This window comes from Hypomesus transpacificus, chromosome 3 (assembly GCF_021917145.1).
Source record: "Hypomesus transpacificus isolate Combined female chromosome 3, fHypTra1, whole genome shotgun sequence".
Classification (NCBI taxonomy): Eukaryota; Metazoa; Chordata; class Actinopteri; order Osmeriformes; family Osmeridae; genus Hypomesus; species Hypomesus transpacificus.
This window is the reverse complement of record NC_061062.1, coordinates 8,045,526-8,060,787: the sequence shown is the minus strand read 5'-3', so window position 1 is coordinate 8,060,787 and position 15,262 is coordinate 8,045,526. Positions and strand designations below refer to the sequence as shown.

Here is a 15,262-nt window from a genome sequence, read left to right as displayed (position 1 = left end):
ACACGAAAGTAAAGAGGACAGGCCGTTGAAAGAAGACATAAAGCCACGGAAGCCAAAAGTAAACAAATTCAAGACTTTCTTTCAAAAATTCATACCTGGATTTTAGCCCAATGGTGTTCTCAAAGAGTATGTTGATATGTCATGCCTGAACCTTTAATAATAAATATCTAACAAAGATTATAAGAAGAAAAACACGAAAAGAAGAGCACAGGCATTTGAAAGAAGACAGTAAAGCCACGAAAGCCAAACGTAAACAAATACACTACTTTTTTGAACAAACGTTCATACATGGATTTTAGCCCAATGGTGTTCTCATAGATAATTGTTGACCTGTCATGCCTAAATCTTTAATAATAAATAACTAAATCAGTCAATAATAGCCCAAATATGTTTGTATTCAGCTTCAACATTTGCTCCATTATGTATGAACCACAAGTGGGTACTGATCTCCAGGTTTGTGTCATGCAACCTCATCTTATTGTCTGGATACACTGCGTTTCCCCTTCATTTTATACTTGAACAGAATGGAGCATGCCTTAGAATCAAATACCAGTACCTCTACATTGTCAGTAAAGAGATAAATGGTTTGTAGATGCTCACTACTACCAGAGCTACACTGCAACATTGGATAGTGTCATCATAGGATCACATTGAAGTGTAGTCTCAAATTACACAACATTCAGGGAACAGCAACCCAAAACAAGGGCTCACATTTGGTCACATTGTCACTTTATTGTGAGAGACGGACAAGGTGGTGCTCATTTGAACACATTCATCCATTATCACCGCTTCATATATTGTGTAACTTCAATGATGAGAGGTTGTAAAGAAAACATACAATAACTTTCAAGCAACATCAATTCGAATAGGTCAGAATACATGGCCATGTTTTAATCGAGTTATCCATTCTGGGCAATATTTTCAGTTACACAATATGGAGATTTGATTGTCTCCCTTCTTTTGTAAAAACAAAAATGCCAGAACAAAGACTGCTGACATATGAAGATGGTTCCCTTGTTCATTCACAATTTACATTGACTGTATACACCTTCAAATTCAGCTGGTTCCATTGTTCATTCACAGTTTACATTGACACCTTCAAATTCAGCTATCTTCAGCCTCTGTGTATGGCTTGCGCACAGCAAAGACTTTTCTGTTCATTTGGACTTGAAGCTGGAGAAACAAACCAGACACACACACGGAGCCACAGAAGCACATTAATTTACTCGGTCTTCATTTGTCTTCGTAGGAGTTATGAATGAAGTATAATCCAACATTATTTTCTACATTCAAGTAGGCCATTCTATGGAAAACATTGAATATCCCCAGATTCCCTCTTGGCAAATGAGCTGTAAAGCTGATAATAGAAGGGCCTTACCTTGGATCCCTCCAGGATGTGAGGCTCCTTCTGCAGAGCATTGAGCTGGCCATCCTCTGATGCATACCCCACCCAACACACACCTTTGTGGAAACCTGTCTGTCTGTCCTGTTCAGGTGTAACACAATATATAAGGAAAGCAAGAACAAGTTGCACTGTGTAGGCATTATATTATATTTATTTTAGTTTGACCAACTTACAAAAGGTAGGAAGCATCTCTTGACTTGTCCAAACTGTCCAAAGTATTCCCTCATTTCCTCTGTCAAAGGATATAAACAACATAAGGTATTAACAAACTATTTTAAAACTGATAATGGGTGCATTTAACACTAAACCACCCAAAGCTGGATAGCTATTTGAATTCTCCAGAATTACACAATAACACACATTCTTACAAGAGGCAAATAACCTGACAATGTCAAGGAAGCTAGCCTAGCTTAGCTTTTACCTTTTTTTCCAACACAAACCAGTGGTGCAAAGCGCTAACATGGTAAGGCACAGTATAACATTGTGTGTACACATGATATTTTACACTGAAATAATGCTTACTGCTTGCTACGGTCCATGGTATTTTAGAAACAAACACCTCGAAAACCTTCTTTGACGTAGCTGCCATGTTTCGTCCTTGGTAAGCTTTCAACTTATGACCCTAAACCACGTGACCACGGTTTAGAAGTTTAAATAATTATTATACATTCAAATGTATATCTTACAATGAAAAAAGCACACAGGTACATTATTATGTTTACACATTTTATTTATTTCAGTGGTATAAGGGACCACCATGTTTTATTTAAAATCGGTTTTGTGTATTTGAGTTGAAAGGTCAGTGTAGCAAAGATGGCTGCTTCCATAATGGAACATGGGGAAGATGCGTTTAGAAAGTTGTTTAAACTTTATAAGCGAAGAAGTCCACCACCTGATTTCAGTGACGTCCTTGACTTTTCAAAGATTGTTAAATGTGACAAGGTACTTAAATCATAGCTATATTGAGTTCGGTAGACTGTTACATGTTCCTGTTTGTAGTATGCATACCATTTAGATTATTGTCGGCATAGTCACATTTCGTTCCCTTCTAACAGTAATGTGTGGCGGTTACTCAAGCTAAAATAGGCAAAAAGTGGGTGTTTTGTACATCATGTACAATTTTTAAAAATCCAGGAGGTTGTTTGAGCCAGCTACAGCAGATGGGAAATGTTCAAGCACCAAAGGCTTAATATTTTCGTACGCCACTCATAATAAGAGTAGGCTATGCATAAAAACACGTAGCCTATTGAGACAATCGACTTTTCGACACAGCTTACACATTTTGCTACATTGTTTACCCCTTCAAATTGCTGATGTTATGATATGCGTGGAAGGGGGTATAACTACAATCATTTTAGTACATCTAGAAAAACTATCACTGCTTGCAGGTACGTGCGTGTCATCACTGCTGCAATGTCTTGCATAGTTACTGCCGATCCATGTGTACCATATGCCCCGATTTGATTATGAATGGTGTTGGTTAGGGTGGTGATAATGTGAATGATGATTGACAGGTCTTTCCCACCAAACTGGACCCAACTGTAGTCAGTGATGGGGAGGCAAAGATGGAGGGACTACGACCTATCAGGGACTGGCAGGCCTTCGGCATACAAGGTTATCCAGGTAAAATACCTGAATGGAAAGTTACAAAAGTAGTAGGTTAAGTCCTCTATGGACTTTCAAACATACATGCAACATACAACATTCAGGACATGATATGAATGTAAAGATATCCATTATAATCTTTTAATATTAAATCCTGTTGTCCTTGTCTCAAGGGTTCATCTTCATCTCAAACCCATTCCTGCATGGCTCACACCACTACTGGGTCAGACAGTGTCTGAAGACCTACCCTCAGAAGCCCAACGTTTGCAACTTGGACATGCACATGTCCCCCACTGAGACGAAGGATATATGGGGGAAGAGTGCCCACCTACTCCAGTACTAAAACTTATTTCCACTATTGGGGGCTATTTAACAACACAGACAAACAGTTTAGGGTGTTTCATAAAGTGCTTGTTTGACAATCACCCCTGCATGTAACTCAAAAACCTCCCTCGATTCCGAGTGAATTCCTCTTGGGTTAGATGTTGGGCTTCCAAATCTAAAGGATGATAGGTTAGTAAGGGTGGGTAATTAACTATGACCAATGACATTTTAAATATATAAACTAAATACTGAGCCAATTTGAAGAACCACAGTATTTATTGCAGTAGTATTTATTACTTATATTGATTTCTAAAATGTACATACCAATATCTATCCATTCATAGAAGAGAGTCACTGCTTAAAAAATCTTCCTGTCTCCAATATATATGGCCTGTCTTGTGTGTTTCTCGTTTTACAGGGAGAAGGACTCAGGGAAAAGGGAACCAAAAACACTGCTGGAAAAGCTTCGCTGGGTGACCCTCGGCTACCACTACAACTGGGACACCAAGGTTACTCATTTGCGCTACTCCAGATTAGCTGGAATGCTAATGACCAAGTGTCTTGTTTTTTTATTACTCTTTCTCTCTCTCCATATTGGAGTTCAGATAGTGGACAATCTAGCAAGTGAATAAGGAAGCCTCTATCTTTTTCGTTATATTTTTTCTGTCTTTCTCTAGACGTATTCTGCAGATCACTATACGCCTTTCCCTGACGATCTTTACTCATTGTCCCGCCACATCGCCGCGGCCTGTGGGTTCACCAGCTTTAGAGCCGAGGCAGGAATCCTTAACTACTACCATTCTGATTCTTCCCTGGGCATCCATGTGGACGAATCGGAGCTGGACCACACGCCACCGCTGCTGTCATTCAGGTGAGAGAAAAAGGAACTGGACCATCTGGAACAGTTTTGTCAAGCTATGTGAATCATTTGGTGAGTGGTTTATCCCCCCAAAAAGAAGTGAGACAAATATTATTAGTATATAAACAGTTCTTGCCAAGATGTTCTCACGTCATCCAACTATATTTAAAATAGTAATATGTTTGCAAATCATATCTTCCCATGAAAACAGTTTTGGCCAATCAGCTGTGTTCCTCCTCGGAGGCACCCAGAGGGAAGACTTGCCCACAGCCATGTACATGCACAGCGGCGATGTCATGGTGATGTCAGGACACAGCCGCCTCCTCTACCATGCCGTGCCACGCATAGTTCCAGCCCCCAAGGGAGACCCTTTAAATCCCACTCTAGAGTTGGATGGCTTAGACCTGGGCCCAGACCACGGACTCACCCAGCCTTGTACCCAGGGGAAGAGCCCACTGGTCAGACAGGTGTCTGCTGAGGACTGGGCAGTGTGCTCCAGGTACATCCAGACTTCCAGGTTGAATATGACTGTCAGACAGGTGCTGGGGCCTGGGAAGGCATTCCCCAAGGTGGACACTACCAAACAAACAGAAACAAGTGACACGGAAGGGTACCATGAAGTTCAAGATGGACAGAATCAGGGACCGAAGAAGAAGAAGAGGAGTGACTGTTAACTGATGATGACGTGATGGTTGCTGACATATTACATTAGACACATTCTTCTATAGCTTCTTGATGACAAGCAAATAATTTACATCGATGTTCAAATATTTATTATATTTATAAAGTTGAGGAATTTTTTTTATCACAGAGCGATTGTTGAAACAGTTCCAAACCAAGTATACAGTATGTATCCCTGCCCCTCAAATGTATACTTTGACTTTCACGAAAGTATTTGAAGATGGCATTTTGGTAGACAACCAAGATGGTCATTCATCAATTGGTTGTCTATCCATAGGCATTTTGGTCTGCACCCGTTGTTAATGTCCCTTGGAAATCCAAAATTAACTGAGAAGGTTCCAGACTAATACATATTTGCAAATTGGTTTGGCGATGCCAGACTAAGCGCACATCAAAATGGTCTGTTTTCTGGTTAGGAAACAGAACTACTTCCCAGGTGAATGCCTATCATTCTAATGGAGAAAAAATTAATGGGTATGTGGGTGGGGCAAGTGGGTTGGAGGGGGAAATGAACCCACTATCAGGTGACGGATGCATGCATTAGAATTTCCAAGTAATGATCTTGAGCGGAGATGTATCTCACTGGAGTGAGGCTAATTTGTAAAGGAGGAAGGGGTGGGTGTGGTTTTGTACCCCTGCACTTGCTTGCCTGAGTACCCCAGTACCTGTATGTTTTCTGACAATAATGGTTGTTGTAATGCGTGTTGTAATGCGTGTCTTAGTAGGAGGTAGAGTGTGCACATATTCATGCATGTGACAGAGTCTGAAAAAGAAATGAGAGGCCGTGTTTGTGTGAGGAATCTAGAAGCAACAGGGCAGAAACAAAGACGGCAACTAGGTAGAGAATAGCAGATAATGTACAGGCAACATGAATTATATGACTACATTGATCATTCTGACAGCGCATCATTTTATATGGGGATTTAGGGCGCCTCTCTGCGCATCAGGATGGGAATGCTGTGTATGGAGGTATATTAGGGTCAAAAAGATTTACAAGTGTAAAACTGAATATAAAGGCGGAATACCCAGTTCTGTGATTGACCACAAGTTAAATTTTTGTGGGTGTGAGTGAGTTTTTGATTGGTGAATGAGACTCGTTAGCCAAGTGGGGAGCGGGAAACAGGTTAGTGTAGCCACCCGCTAACGGGCCTTGAGGGGTCTTTGGCCACTGCCCCTGGTGCTGAGAGGGCCAGGAAGGCTCTGACTCTCTGGGGATGTTACAGTCTGTGTGCGTGTGCTGTGCGTGTTGTAAATGTGTGTTTGGTTCAGAGTGTACAACACTTTTTTGAGGTTGGTATAGTGTATGTGTAGCACCTAGTTTCCAATGGCAAGACAAAATGTCACAGTCATCAGACTTTGCAGAATGTGTCTCAGCTCTTTCCCATCACAGTGACAGTGTCTACGCAGCAATATTACAAACATAATCAATCCATATCCATTACTTTACACAGGCTCTCTCCATAGCAGGCACATGCTTAAAAAGGACCCGCTTAAAATCGAACGAGTTAAGACATCAATATAGGACTACTTGTCATATAAGACGCTTGTATTTAAAGTTGATTGGATTCAAATCCATCCATTCTAAATCTGTATGTTGTTATTGCAATTATGGAGGCAATTGATGCAGAATAAATGCAGTCCACAATACCATATGTGCTGATACAAGGAGAGAAGCTGTGGGTACTTAATCATATTTGTTACAGTGACCATGCAACGACAGCTAGTTCTTTGATACGACACAAGAGAACATAAGTGGCACTGTCCTTGGTGAAGCTGTAGCAGACACTCTTCTAATTTAGGCCTCTCATTTTCACTCTCCTCTGGTTTTTCGTCTTCCATTTTCCTCTTCCATTTCTTCAACTCTGTGAACTCTGTTGGGTCAGGGATTTTACTGACCTGGTCTTTTTTTTTCTATGTCCTTGTATATTTGCAATGCTAGCACAATAGCTTATCTTGGCGAGCAAGTAGCAAGATCAGATAATTCATCCAGAATTGTTGACTAGTGTACAAGATTTCGTCTTTTTCAGTGTGTTCACTGGTCAAACGGTTGTCTTTAGTATGCTACCCTAAAGGCGGGGTAGGTAATGCTGTTGAGAAGCACTTTTTGTCATATTTGCTGAAATAAACTTGACATCCTGATAGCAACCAATAATTCAAAAGTTTGACAGTAAAATGAAAGCAATCCAACATCTGGGGGCATCACAGGACTAATAAACACGACCTATCATTAAGGTGGGACAGGCACTGATGATGGACAGCATTTCGAGTCATATTGTCACTCTATATGTGCAGGCATTAGCTGCTAATCGGCAGCTAATTCAGTGTATAGACAGCTCATTAAAGATTAACCAGCCTTGTAGGGGCGGCCAGACCTTAATAAACCTTGCAGCGATGGATGAGTTTGGCTCCTCGATGCGACAAGCAGACAAATGACAATAAGGTGCACCAAGAAGTTAAAGTAGTTATCGTGGCCCATTTCCAGGAAGCAAATAGAATGAGAGGAGAAGTACAGTGTTGCTTTTCTTATCACTGCCACACTGACACTCAGCTGGTTTTCTCCTTCCCACCCTTTGTCTCCTGAGTCAACGAAAGAATCTCTGCTTGACTGGCATCTGCTCATGGATGTCCTCCCGCCACCTCCAAACGGAGTTAATCTTCATCCCTGCCATCACCAGTGACAGCATCTGTGTGGCAGCCTCTCAATCCTCAATAAACCTATAGGCATCTATCTTGATGACAACCTGGATTTCAAAAAACACCCGCCTAATCGACATGCTCCCCAGCACTCACACATGGCTCCGATGGGGTTTTGTTCTGTCCTCCACAGTATTTCAGAATTGGCGAGTTTTCATGAGAAAAACAACTGTAAACTACTTGGCCTGTCCAACGTTGACTTACTTTTGATTGTGGATGCCAAGTAGGCCTACAAGTTGTAAGATATAAATATGTAAAATGTTGAACAATTGGAGCCGATCAAATATACATAGCATATTTGAACAATTGCTTAAAATGGACAGACTATCAAAGTTTCCGTGGAGTAAATGTCAATGTTATTCATAAAAATGTATGGACAATAATGTTCTATATCTACATAATTATGTGCAATTCATAATACACCTCTATAATCATGCATTTTATTTGTAGTGTGCCCTTCATTGCTGAGAAATCTCAAGGCGCATCAGGTTTTCAATTAAAATTAATAATTACATATTGATACTAGATAAGTGATGATTACAATTTTTAATTATGTTATTACTTGTATTCTTTTGTCAAATGATGTGGGATAAGTAGCTCAAAGTCCTATCTGAGACAAGAGCATGACAGGCCTTACATACCAAGCAAATACACCGAAAAGATCTTTAACTCTTTAACTGTGTTCAGATTCCCTCCTAAATGGCTGGAGAGTCTGTATTTTGTGTCATGGTCTTAGGATGCGGCTGAACCAAAGAAAGACAGTATAGGGACACAATCCATCATTCAGACAGGAGAAAAGATAGCTCTCGAGAGCATTGTGGATTTCTTTTCACTCCACCAAAGGCCCCCACTACACACAACTACACAGATAACACGAGAACATTAGCTATGTAAATCGGAGGGAAAATGCACCGTCGGTGTCATTTTTATAATCACAGCCATTATCGATAATTACTGTTCCAGCCAAGGCTATTGAGATGCAGGACAAAGAGAGCACCAGGCAGTCCTAAATCTCTTGCCTGGATGATGCACCCCCTCTTGTGGTCACCGAATAGAACAGCATTCTTTACCTCCACTCTGTCCTCAGCCGACTCGAATGCTCTCTTGCATTATAGTTTCTGTTGTATTGGCCCTTGGACCACACTGACAAGTCTGCCTTCTATCTGTGCTGGAACACCACAGGGGAGTTGTCATCCAATCCCCTTTCTTTCCTCTCTCTGTCTCTCCTCATGATAAACTTCTCCATTTTGTTATTGCCTCATTCATTTCCGATCTTTCCATAAACACTCTTGTTCCTAGCAGGCTTCTGCTTTTCTTATGTGAGGCAACCTTTCACTATCTCATCTCAGCCACACATTTTCAGTCCCCCTCCTCCCATTCCCGGTCCCTTCATCATCTTGCATTCATTTTGCGTTCCGCTCCTCCCTCCCTTGTCTGTGTCCTGTCACTGTTCAGAGTGTCAGTTTCCTGTAAATAGTCGTTGTTAAGGACTGTGTGTGTGTGTGTGGGCACGCACATGTGTGTCTTAATCTGTCCTCAGAGATAAGGCTCAGAAGAGACGGCCAGGAGAGGGGGACGAGGACGAAAGGTGCCTGGTCAGGAATGCCCTCACAGAAGAAAATTGCTGTGCTCCATATCTAAATAGACTACAGTATGTGGGTTAAGGAGAGAGAACACAACGGCTTAGCGTAGATTAAGGGAAACGACATGCTCCTCAAAACAAGTATTTTCGGCTTGTCAAGGACAACGATCGGAGCGACATCTCTCCAGTCTCCTCTGAAGATTCCTGTGGCAACTTCACAAACTCCAGTCATGTGTCCTTGGATGTGCTCTTCTTGAACCACTCAAACTTAGCATCGGCAAACGTTACCATGTCAACCCATGGGGAGTGTTGAGCACAGGGAATTCATTTATTCCTGAAAGTCACTGTAGATACACGTAAAATGCTGATGAAGTCAAGTTTGGGTTACTCCCTACTTGTAACTCCCTACTTCAAGTCATTTAATCACTTCAACTTTGTGCACATTTTAGCACCTATACATCAGAGGTTATCTGTATGTATTGCTGAAATGGAAATAGTGCCAATTGTATTTATAGTAGTAGTGCATAGCTGCTATGGCTTGGCATGATGCCTGTCTGTATGTCTGTTGGGGAACACAACGATACGGTTTGCTCACGGCCTTGAAAGAGGAGTCAGAGGCTTCTCATCTTCACTGATTACGAATCTATCTTGGGAGTGATGTAATCATCAAGCATACAGCAACAGAATGCATTAGTAGAGGCAAGAAACGAGTCAGGCGGCCTAACACGAGAATGATCAGCCTGCGAGGTGGAGTCCTGAAAGGCTAAGCTGTTCAGCACCAGGGGGGCCCATCATGTTAGGAATGTGATACACCATGACTCATCACATATTAATGACACGTTTATGACTCATGGATCAGTTATAGCATGTACGCAGACTCGAGCTGTGTAGGCTAATTGAATGTGTCACGTATATATCGTTAATGTAAATTGTTACTGAAGTTTGATAAAATGGGTGTTAAAAATTTATAATGTCTAACAATATTAGGGCTCTTGTTGCGCATGATTTAGGAGGCCTTCTATGAAGTTGGGTTCCACTTCTCTCAAGGCTAGGACATGAGTTTGAGTTTAAATTCTGCCTGACAAGGAACATAACACAGCCTGGGAACTGGAACCAAATTATGTGTGTGTGTAACTCACATGCACAATTCTTATATTCAGTGTTGCTGATATGGTCATTTTGTTTCCAATCTCTTGGGTGTATGAGATTATCTCACACACATTTTGCAAAACACACACACACATATGCCCCCCTTGAAAACACCAACACACACTCTTTCGCTTACACACACACTGTCGAAGCACACAGAAAACACTGATGCTTACACTCACATACTACAGGATCTAAAACGACCGCTACCAATCACACCCATCTGTAGTGTGCATACTATATACAAACCAAAACATAAAGAGGCTTTACTCTCAATTATAACCCCCCGCCGCCGCCGCCGCCCCCACCCCCACCTCTCGTTCTCGCTTGATCATCTCTCCTGATGTTCCGACAGAGAGCACCAGCTGGCGTTGTTAGCGGCGAGCGACGCGACCTCTCAGTGCATTGATTACCGGCCATTATTTCATTTCCCTCCCGCATTGTTTTTAAATGGCCCTGACCCTGTTACCATGGCGCCCAACACTGCACTGCTCCTTTTCAGGCTGCCGCTCTTGACTGCTCACCGTCTCGGTGTGTTTCTCTGCTGTGACTTTGTGTGGTCGGGCCCCCGTCTATGTGGTCAGTGCCCAGTCTGTAGAGCTGTAGAACAGGGTAATTGCCAGCTCAATCTATGCTGTTATCAATTTGCTTATTTCTTCTTGATTATTGAAAATAGCAATGATTACCGTAGCATTTTTGGTTGTTTATTTTTTGTTGGGGGGGGGGGGGGGGGGGGGGGGTTAATCAGTTTAACAACAGTGAAACTTGTGCTCTCAACCTTCACTGCCAGGGCCATGTCTTTAGATAACCTAACATGAAAAGCTAAACCGTGTGTTCTGTTCATGTTTTCGTTTGTCACCTGATGTTACAGGCTGTCATGGGTATGTTTTAATATATTCTTAATCTTTTCTCTGGGAAGTAGACTGTACTTCTCAGTCATTCATCACACAGAGGCATTCAACAGATACAAATCAGCCCTCTCTTTCTCCCTGTGACTGAGTAGAGTCTCCAACCCAGCAAGGGTGTCTTCGGCGGGGGCTGGGTAGAGAACCGATTCTGATTTACACGTATCATCTTCCTGCACGAGCAAGGTGATGAGGGAGAGCACTTGCCCTTTTTCTTTCACCAACTCCTTCTCTTTTCCACCCTCACACAGACATGCACCATCAGCACCCCGCTCCTTTCTCGCTTGCTATTTTCTGCTTTGTACAATCCCATTCCTGTCTCCTTGGGCCTACCCCGTCCCGCCTTTCTCTCTTTCTTTCTCTCTTTTATTCATCTGTCTCCCTAGTTCTCCTCCTCCTCCTACTTACATCCAACTTACCTTTCTCTGCATCTACAGTAGTACACATCCCTCTCTGTCCTCCCTCTTTCCCTCCATTTCCTTGTTCCTATTTTCCTCCCCCCTCTCCCCCTCGCCCCCCTCGCCCCCCTCTCCCCCTCTTTCTCCTCTTCCCTGTGGCAGCCTGTAATTTCTTGTTCTCAATCATGCCGGCTCCCATGGCAACTCTATCTGCTGAGTGGCCAGTGAGGTGCTGTGAAATTGTTCCAGAGGTTGTGCTGTAATTGCTGTGGCAGGTTGTATGTGTGTGGTGTGTGTATGTGTGTGGTGTGTGTGTGTGTGTGTGTGCACTTATTTACGTATACCATTGAAGCCTCTTGTCTACATGATACTATTCTACTTTACAACTAATTGTTCCTTTGTTTTGTTAGAAGGGAAGCAGGTTACACCTTTTCTCCTTGTTTAATACAATTTTGAATCTTTGAGATTTGAGTGTGCGAATAGTTTTCAGATTCTGTGTTTTTTGTCATCTAGCTGTTTGTGACCTAATTCCTAAAAGTGCAGTGATATTGGCTTTCATCTACGTAAAGCATACCATTTGTAATGTGTTCTTCTGTCTTCATGGCATTATTTTACCTCTAAAGCAAGACGATGGGCCTGTGTACAAAAAATAAGAAAAAAATGCTTCTGGCCTCATGGACTTGATGGTAATCTAACAGTGACACCCATGTGCAAGAAGAGGTACTACACGGGCAGGTGGCAGTAGGTGGACGTTTTTGGTAAATCTTCCCTTAAAGACACAAAGATAGAATCGGCAAACTCTGAAACTCTGCTCCTTAAACTCTCATGAGGGGAAACACACACAACTGCTTAGAATACTTGAAAAATTGTTTCTCGGGTGTAGTTTTCAAAAATAGGTTTTGAGGGAGGCTACTGGTTATAGTTCCACAAGGGGTTCACAAAACAAGAGACTCACACCCATAAACACACAGTAAAGTAGTATCATCTTTCAATTCTGAATTCTGAATCCACACATGGATTCTTGGGAGTAGCAGGAATAGAGGGAGAGTGTGGGCCATGCACACAGCTGAATTGTTTGTAAAACAAACAGAATTCCTATTGTAACAAGGACACAACAGATTGCAATACCTTGCTTGTTTGTCTTATTATTATCACGTTGTCTGCAGTAGGGAGTTTCCTGTCAAGGATGGTGACTAGATACCAGTGCCGGAGTGGGACTCATTTTTAGTCCTGGAGTTTCATGCCTTAGACCGGCTCACTTTAGTTCACGACTATTTATACTACGTATATTAAAATAATGTAATTTAAAACCTCAGAATATAAGTGTGCAATAGTGCAGCTTTGTAATTCATTGTATTTTTCAAAAATCATTTCCAATTCAGTGCAAATAGAGTAGCCTAAGTTTAGCATCACAGTGATGATTTATTAGAACAGTTAATAATAGTATTCCTTACAACAAAATGTAATGTTTAACAGTATCAGAATTGATTTTATATAAGAATTAGTGTCCATAAATATCCAAACCTTGAAATATATCCAATAAACACAAATATTTAAAAAAAGATTTAAATAAAATGTATTTCACTTCCTAATGACGGCTTCATCTCTTTTTCCTCTGGATAAGTGTAGCTTCAAGGAAACATGGACAACCCTAAAACATTAATATACGCCTGAGCAGAGCATTGCTCTCTGCAATTTTGTTCATCACAGTGTCATTGTCCAAAGACAGCAGAATTTATTTCTCAATGCACATGAGCATGAATGCCTCAAGGTTCTTTTGGGTTAAAGTCCTCCTGAGCCTGTTTTTTTTTATGAATCTCACTGTTGAGAAGCTTCTCTCACAGATTACTTGTGAGATGGACAGTGGTTTACAACTTGTAGGTGAGTCCAATCACATGGTAGGCAACAGTAAATTATATTACTGTTGCTTGCTTTACTACAGGGACACTCTTGCACAGTTGAGGTTCATGTTGTTTAATTGTAACTTGTTTAACTACATGCTCTTATGTTTCTGAGGCTATCTCGTTGTTTATGATCATTGACCTATGCACTTTTGTAAAGCTCTCTCTTGGAAGTCACTTTGGATAAAAGCATCTGCTAAATGAATACATGTAAATGTAAGTTAGAAGATTGTGCTGAGAGAGAATGAGACGAACACAAACTACACTGTGTTTACAGGAGGAACACATTTGCTTTCTAGTTCGACATCCTGCTCTTCCATGGAAGGATCCTCATCACCTCTCTGTGGGATTTCACTAGCTGTCCTGACAATATAACCCTCCAGAGGGGACAACTTTAGTCTGCCCCACTGACATGAAAGGCTGTACAGTTCACCACATAATGTGCCAACTGTAGCCCTGTCGTCAAACAGGCAGACATTTGCTTATTTCTTCCTGGGCTGAGCTGGGTAGTCCATTTTCCCTCACATGAGCAAAGTTTTTAGGGTCTAAACAGGCACAATCTAAGCAACGTTTTGCATTAGCAGAAAACCTCCTTTGGATACTGCCTGTTACTGTGTCTAAAATGACATTGTTTACTTTTACCTGGAAGTCAGTATCAGCTGATGCTGGTAGATACTGTAAAGAAAGTGTGTAGGAAATTAAATTCTGGAAGCTATGCATCAAGGAACCCCATTACTCTTTGTGATCCTATTGGTAAAATGGACATTGCCAGTTGTAATGTCCCCCCTAACTGAGAGCATTCCACGCCGCCGTTACCCCCCACTGTGACGTGACAACTGACGATTCAACGCCCCTCAAGTCATCCACCCACCTCCCCTCACTCAATCCCTGTTTGCGGTGGGCGACAAGAGTACAAAAACTCTCTGAGCGCGATATGTTTTTTCAAAGCAATATTTCTGAGCATGCTTGAAATGTAGAACTCATTCTGTGCAGTCACATGTGGGACCTGGGAGAGGGGGGGGGGGGGAGTGGGGAGAATGAGGAAAGAAGCAGTGGAAGAGATGAAGCACTGCATGTCCAGAATGCTCAGCTTCTCTGTCCAGCATATTCTCTCACTCTCCTCCTCCCTCCCTCTGCCTCTATATCTTCCTCCCTCCCTCTGCCTCTATATCTTCCACCCTTCTATTTCTCCCTCTACCCCTCTCTTTCTCCCTCTCCTCCTATTTGTCCCTGTCTCTCACTTAGCATACGGATGCCATGCTCTCAACGTGTGTGAACTATGTGGGGCTGAAAAGATATGACGACAAAATAGGATGACTAAGCAAAAGGATAAAACCAAAAAATCAATACAATGTCCACACACAGGTAAACGTACGTGTTTCCATATACTAACAAGTTCCACACCAAAGCTGAAATCAATCATATGCCCTTGTTCTGAATTATGTTACACAGGGTTCAAAACAGCCTAAACCTTAACTTAATGTAAAAATGGTTCCCCACTTTTGGACTGGGTGAGGACCTGCCACATGAAACAACACAGGCATTTTATATTTTGCCTGGAAATGTAGCCTGTTACATTAATGCAACAAACACGTGTTCTAGGGGATAATGGTCTAGAATAGAAACCATTGAGTGCAAAACATGAAAAAAAGAATGGCAGCAATCATTTAACACATGCAAAGTAAAACACTTTATCTTCCTCAGTCAGGAACATGGTTGTTTCCTCTTCATGTGCCTCAGTCCAGCTAACTCAACGCGA

The 15,262-nt window shown here is 41.8% G+C and overlaps 2 protein-coding genes across 2 annotated transcripts; one reads left to right on the top strand and one right to left on the bottom strand.

The window, feature by feature from the left end:
• Positions 1-712: 712 nt before the first annotated feature.
• Positions 713-2,034, bottom strand: LOC124464425 (SRA stem-loop interacting RNA binding protein). Its single transcript, XM_047016290.1, has 4 exons — positions 1,928-2,034; positions 1,579-1,637; positions 1,379-1,486; positions 713-1,173 (listed from the first exon to the last, which is right to left on the bottom strand). The coding sequence occupies exons 1-4, from the start codon at positions 1,992-1,994 to the stop codon at positions 1,105-1,107; spliced, it is 303 nt and encodes a 100-aa protein (XP_046872246.1). The 5' UTR covers positions 1,995-2,034; the 3' UTR covers positions 713-1,104.
• A 159-nt stretch (positions 2,035-2,193) lies between these two features.
• Positions 2,194-7,589, top strand: alkbh1 (alkB homolog 1, histone H2A dioxygenase). The gene is made up of 6 exons (XM_047013963.1): positions 2,194-2,347; positions 2,920-3,028; positions 3,184-3,346; positions 3,753-3,843; positions 4,012-4,205; positions 4,405-7,589. Exons 1-6 carry the CDS (start codon positions 2,219-2,221, stop codon positions 4,865-4,867), a joined length of 1,149 nt encoding a protein of 382 aa, XP_046869919.1. The 5' UTR covers positions 2,194-2,218; the 3' UTR covers positions 4,868-7,589.
• The last annotated feature ends 7,673 nt before the right edge of the window (positions 7,590-15,262 follow it).

Bases quoted from the DNA above. Each gene is read 5' to 3' on its own strand.
- LOC124464425 (XM_047016290.1), bottom strand. From the start codon at position 1,994: ATGGCAGCTACGTCAAAGAAGGTTTTCGAGGTGTTTGTTTCTAAAATA. The intron at 1,638-1,927 runs GTAAGCATTATT...ATCCTTTGACAG, and splicing joins ACCATGGACCGTAGCAAGCA to AGGAAATGAGGGAATACTTT. The intron at 1,174-1,378 runs GTAAGGCCCTTC...TTGTTTCTCCAG, and splicing joins ACATCCTGGAGGGATCCAAG to CTTCAAGTCCAAATGAACAG.
- alkbh1 (XM_047013963.1), top strand. From the start codon at position 2,219: ATGGCTGCTTCCATAATGGAACATGGGGAAGATGCGTTTAGAAAGTTG. The intron at 2,348-2,919 runs GTACTTAAATCA...GATGATTGACAG, and splicing joins AGATTGTTAAATGTGACAAG to GTCTTTCCCACCAAACTGGA. The intron at 3,347-3,752 runs GTACTAAAACTT...CTCGTTTTACAG, and splicing joins AAGAGTGCCCACCTACTCCA to GGAGAAGGACTCAGGGAAAA.